Raw genomic sequence first — 5,686 nt, forward strand, 5'->3', positions numbered from 1 at the left:
AACCCTAAATCACTCTCATTACCAGATCAAGTTTCATTCCAGTAAGGCTCTTTAAATAATTTAAATATTTATTTTAATAAAAATAAATAAATACTTCTCTTTTCACATTATAAAACTCCCTGGAGACAGAAAAAAACCAAACCAACCCCAACCACAGGGGTTTCTCTCGCAAATCAAAAGATGGTAAATGCTTTCTTCTGATGGTCATCACAAATCCACTTGTAGGCATCAAGTAGATGGTAGATTATTCCAGAAACAGAAGAAAACTCTCTTTGAGGAAACAGTAGTTCAGCACCTTCTTGTTGGGAAGAGAAGTTCAGCTCACACAACTGTTGCCACCACCAGATGAGTCCCATTTGTCCATAACGTGACCACGTGTGCTGTGAGAGAAGTTCAGCTCATGCAACTCTTGCCACCACCAGATGAGTCCCATTCGTCCATAAGGTGGCCACGTGTGCTGCGAGGTGTGAGCAGCCCTCTCTGCGATGGAAGTTCACAGCATTTGTTCTTAACCTTTCCCTTGGCCAGGTGACACCAACCTTTCCAGCTTGCACTTAAGGTGTGTTAGCTAATTTCAAAGAGAGTTACTGTCTCCAAAATAGGGGCAGGCGGGGGGCGGGGGAAATAATCTTAACCACTACTTCTTAACCTACAGAGAAAAACATCTAACAACAATAACGTATGAGAAAAATAACTAGAAGAACGGTTCCTCCTGTCGTGCAGGTCTCACAGCAGCTCCTGATGGAGTATTTCCCAGACCATCTTCTTACGGAAGTAAGGCATGTGGGTCTGAAAAGAAAAGAAAATCCATGAAATGCACCTCATGGCAGAAAGAGACACAAAATACGCAGAAACACCCACTTAATTCTTTACTATGAAGTTCCTTTTAAGAACTGTCAACACTTGCCCTTCGGGTACAGCCTGGCTTTCACCCACACAGCTCCTAAGAGGGTGACATGACACCAAAACCAGATCTCCTTGACCACACAACAGCTCACAAGCACTTTCACAGAAGAGCACTGCCTTGGAAAAGAACCAGCGTCTTCACTGGTCAAAGGCTGAGACCCATTTCTCCCAAAGATCCAAAGGCCAGATCCCACAAACCCCCTGGCTCCAGTATCTCCCCCAAGAGGAATCTCACGGGGAGCAGACACCTCAGCCGCTGCGTAACTTCCCTGGCTCTTGTCTCTGTGCGAAAGGGGCTGGAGCTGTTTAGAACCTTCACTCACCTGTGTAAAGGTCATCGGTCTGTCTCTGCAGATGTAATCTGCGTATTTGCAGGTGAAAACGCCGCAGTCGCTTCCGTTTGATTGCTGAGGGATTTCCTAACGAATGCAAAGAAGATGGAGAATTTGCCTCTATCTTCAAGGAAAAGCAACTTGGAAGCAGCACCCATTACCAAAAATACCCTAACCAGACACTCCTGAACTTGCACCATCCCCAGTAACCGCTCCCCAACACAAGGAACAGACCCCAGGAACTGCACATCATCCCTCCCCTCGGCTTCCTACGCTCGGATGTTACAAGCCAAATTCCTGGCAGGCTGATAAGGGACAGCAGGCTTCCTCCCTGCAAGGTGTCTGGAGGTTTCTACAGTGTCTTTCTAAAGTGACATCCCTTAAATCGAGGCTTTCGGTGCTGCTTTTCACTATTAACTTGGCAAGAAACATCAGCCCAAGCCCTTGCTTTGTCACGTGCCAGGATTTGGGCTGCAAACAAGCAGCCCACGTTCTCTGACAACTGCTAAAGAGACTTGAAATTTGACTTGTGAAATGGGGGCAAAGCCAAATTCACCTTCACGTGGCAGAGGAATTAAAAAAAACCCAACAAAGTATTCGGCCAGCAAGGAGAGGCACTGCTCAAAGATTTCATCCCAGCATGGTTTCCTGGTCCACTTGCAGCCCCATGTGGGACCAGAAGAAGATGCTTATGGCTGTTCTCTAAAGTCCTGGCCTTATGAGAAAGCGTTAAGAGCTTCGTGACAAGGAGTTCTAGTTCACGTTTCAAGTGCAAGCAGTGCTCACTCACATGTGGCTCCATGCTGTGGACAGTCCACTCCGAAACATTCAGCTCCATGTTTCTTTTTTCACGGCTCTCCTCTTGCAGGTATTTGCTGTTTAAAACAAAAGAAGAAAAAAAAAAAATCACTCTTCATTGCTGTAATTCAGGCCGAGAAAAAAAGAGCTGCTGAAAGATCACAGGAAGATGAATGGCAGGAGGGTTTTATTGATCACTAACAAGGTTGGTGCCCGTGTGCCACGGGGCTACCATGTCTTTGTCTGTGCTATAGGGGGAAGGTGGCAGAACCCAGGCATCCAGGACGCTGGGTGGAGGGGACGATGTGACACTAGGGAAGGAGTCACTGTCAGACAACTCGCAGCAAGCGAAGCCAAGATTTCTGGTTTGTTATCTACAAGACATGTGGAAACTTGCCGTCGTGTCACAGGGGCAAAACCCAAAACCCTTCTCCTCATTCACAACACAAAAGCACTGACTGAGCAGTTACTTACAGCAAAGTCTCACAAATCTTGTTCCCTCCTTGTCCCAGGGAGTCGTAGTATTTGACGGTCTTCTTTCTGGTGTCTATGACCTGTTATTCAAAGGTGACTGTTAGACAAAGCGCAACCTTGTGCTGCACAAACCTCCATGACTTTTCTTGCTAGCTTTTTCTCCCCACCCAACTCTAAATAACAAGCCTGTTTGACTCACCGCTAGTGTCCAGTGCAAACGCAAGTTAATGGGCACTAAGATGATGTCCTTGTTGAAGAGATCCACACGCCTGGTCCATCTTCCTACAGCTTTGTAGCCCCCAGAAGCAAGTTTTTCATAAAAGAACGAACTAAAAGCATGGACTGATGGATATCCTTCCCTCTTACTTCTTTCCATCACAAGACCCATGTAGAAATTGATGACCTGTACCATAAAGAGTAAGCTTGAGATGTAAAACAAGACACTAGCTTACCAAATGAAAAGCACAGCAACAGCTCTTTTCTGGCCACCCTGAAGTACGCAGCTGAGAGAACTCCAGCCTCAGCTGCCAGCTTTTGTTGTGAGAATTTCCCACTTGGTTACATCTGCAGCTTGATAAAAACACCTGCCACCCACTCCAAGAACCTACACTAACTCCTGGAAGCTGCACAATACAAGTAAAGGAACTGCCAGAAGCACCGGACCCTTCAGTACCTAAAATAAGAACTGCACAGAGATTTCTAGGCTCTGCAGTGCAGGTCATCAAATAACTTTGCAAAGACTTCTGTACACGCTGAAGGGGTATTTTGAAATTAACGCTCCATTAGAAGATCCCTGTGCTGCAGCTACTTTTACCTCATCATTTAGCCAGCAAAGCTTCCTTAGGGTGTGGACGTCCTGGCGCGTGACCCTTAGTTTGAAGGCACTGCTCAGGATCTCATCCGGCTCACCTTTGCCTAATGCGGCAACGACCTCTCTCTCCATGGCCTGAAATGGACAATTAAATGGGGAAGGACTTGTGCAACAGAGCATCGAGCATGCCAACCTGCGGGCAGCTTTCAACTCAAACACGGCCTGGAGACGAAGCTCAGGTGACAGAGCAACTGCCTTTGCCGGCTTTCGGCTAGGTTAGCAATCGCCCTTTTTGGTTGGTTGGTTCGTTTCAGCATCCTGACTTGGAACTTCAGGGCCCAGGTTTGCCTCAATTTGTTTTCACCAAGGAAGCTGAGATAAAATGCAGGGACGAGCAAACACACAGCAAACGCCTTTCCCATGCGATGCTGCAGCCCTCGCAACGCTGAGGTTTAAGGCAACCACAGCAGGCATTCTCCATGCCAAGGCAGCTACGTCAGGAGCCTGAAAGAATGTGAGGGTGGGGGGAACTTCAAGGGAGCTGAAGTACCAGCAAAGGGGGAAACCGAGGCAGCTACACTGCAGTCAGGCAATCGGGAGTCCAGGCTGTGCATGCAGCTGGTTGTCATTTGGACGTTTCCGTCTAAGTCCGCTTAAGGAACGCAAAGCAACCACTGGGTCTGTTAGTATAAAATACTCTGAACTGCCAGAGCATCTTCTTCTCGGTTGAACGTGGGCTAGCAGGATAAGAAAACCCCTGGTTTTCCTTGTACTGAGCATCACCCCGCAGACGTAAACTCTGGACTTGCTAGCCCTTTCCACGTCAATCCTCAAGAGGCAAAAAAGGGGCCCTCAATTAGACGGCAACTCCCAAGAATAAGAGCAGCCAAAATTCAGACAAGCAGGGGAACCTCAACTCCCACTCCCTGTTGCATAGCGTAACTAAGTGAACTCCTGTGACCACTGCTACACGCAGTGCAACCATGCCCAGAGCGCATCCGCGGCTCGGTGACATCCCGAGGACGTACGCAAGATGCTCAGGTCCCCCACAAGCAAGGCAACACCACGGAGCAGTAAAAGCTTCTATTTCAAGTTCTATCTTCATGCTAGGACAGGTTGAGAGGCAGATCCCATATAACTGTAGGAATCAGGTCAGCACTGCTCTGGGAGACTGCTGTTAAACCTGGACTCATTTTTGTCTGAGTAACAGAAGCCCCAGAAACCCTTAGGTTAGAGCACAACTCAAGGAGTGTGTGGAGCAAGATGCTTAAATCCTTGAAATCCTTCAAACCAGCTTTAGTGCTGACCTTTGCACTGGGAAGTCACAGCTGCAGACACTCCCTAACAGCTTAAATGCAAGTTCTTCAGATTTCAAAAAGCCTGAAGAACCACCTATAACAAATGGAGTTCCTTGCAGCTGTTTCACAGCCTTCTCTTTTGTCAAACAGCCTGTCAGCTACGGTACCTCTGTGAGTGGAGTAAAGCCTTCTGCTCTTTTCTGCAGCCTTGGTGGTTTCTTTTCTTCCACCTCACAGGCAGGTGACTTTTTGGCCTCACCAGGTCCATCCTGTTCCAGAGGTTGTTCTGCTGGTGGGGAGCCCCTGCGAGGAGCGGGAGAGAGAAAGAGAGAGAGCAGTGAGCTGTGGACCTGTACTGTCCCACGGAATTCTCAAGAATTCACCTTCTGGACAAGAAATGCTTTTTCAAGGCTCCTGCTGACTACAGCCTCGGTTGCACCCCTGTGACAACATCGTCTCCGCTTCCAGCACGGTTCTTTCGGAGCAGCCAGACTGGCATAGAAGGAAGCGCTGGAGGCTTTGTAAATTCCTTCCCACCTCCCTGTGCAAGACTCCTTTGGTTTCTCTTGATCAGTTTCGTTATTTGGAAAACAGGGAAGCAACCAGCACTTCCTCTGTCAAGTGCTCTGGGATCTACTGGGGATAAATGCTGCGTGCTAGGGCTTATACTGCAAGGTATAACATGAACGTCTGCAACTCTACCTGCAGCCACACACAGTTAGCTTACGGGAACAAAGACCAGCACAGGGAATGAAAAATGGGACACCTACAGGATATTTACTTGCCTTCTGTAGGCTAGTCAAGAGAGTGACTGTCCCCATTTGGAGAGGATTACCAGTAAAACCACTCAGACTCTGAAGAGCAAACACACAGACAGTAAAGTTGTCCGTACACATGTGCCTTCTTCAAAACCAAGAATTTGCCTTGTCACCAAAGACAAGGGCAGGGAGACCTTTTCCAGGAGGGAGACCTACAACAGACTCTCACAGTATTCTCCCCTTTCAGTCCAGCGTGGTAAGAGTAAGCATCACAAGCTTCGTCAAATGACTTCCCTTGGTAGTTAAATC

General features: G+C 47.8%; 1 protein-coding gene across 1 annotated transcript; it reads right to left on the minus strand.

Moving 5' to 3' along the window:
• Window positions 1-710: 710 nt before the first annotated feature.
• LOC128911225 (sentrin-specific protease 2-like) lies at window positions 711-3,453 on the minus strand. Its single transcript, XM_054205690.1, has 6 exons — window positions 3,325-3,453; window positions 2,710-2,913; window positions 2,511-2,590; window positions 2,029-2,113; window positions 1,230-1,325; window positions 711-789 (listed from the first exon to the last, which is right to left on the minus strand). Exons 1-6 carry the CDS (start codon window positions 3,451-3,453, stop codon window positions 727-729), a joined length of 657 nt encoding a protein of 218 aa, XP_054061665.1. The 3' UTR covers window positions 711-726.
• Window positions 3,454-5,686: the final 2,233 nt, after the last annotated feature.

The sequence above is a fragment of the Rissa tridactyla genome, chromosome 6 (genome assembly GCF_028500815.1).
Source record: "Rissa tridactyla isolate bRisTri1 chromosome 6, bRisTri1.patW.cur.20221130, whole genome shotgun sequence".
Lineage (NCBI taxonomy): Eukaryota > Metazoa > Chordata > Aves > Charadriiformes > Laridae > Rissa > Rissa tridactyla.

Excerpts from the sequence above, each read along its gene's own strand:
- LOC128911225 (XM_054205690.1), bottom strand. The coding sequence starts at position 3,453 with ATGGAGAGAGAGGTCGTTGCCGCATTAGGCAAAGGTGAGCCGGATGAG. Across the intron at positions 2,114-2,510 it reads AAGATTTGTGAGACTTTGCT|CAAATACCTGCAAGAGGAGA; the intron begins GTAAGTAACTGC and ends TGTTTTAAACAG. Across the intron at positions 1,326-2,028 it reads TCCACAGCATGGAGCCACAT|GAAATCCCTCAGCAATCAAA; the intron begins GTGAGTGAGCAC and ends TGCATTCGTTAG.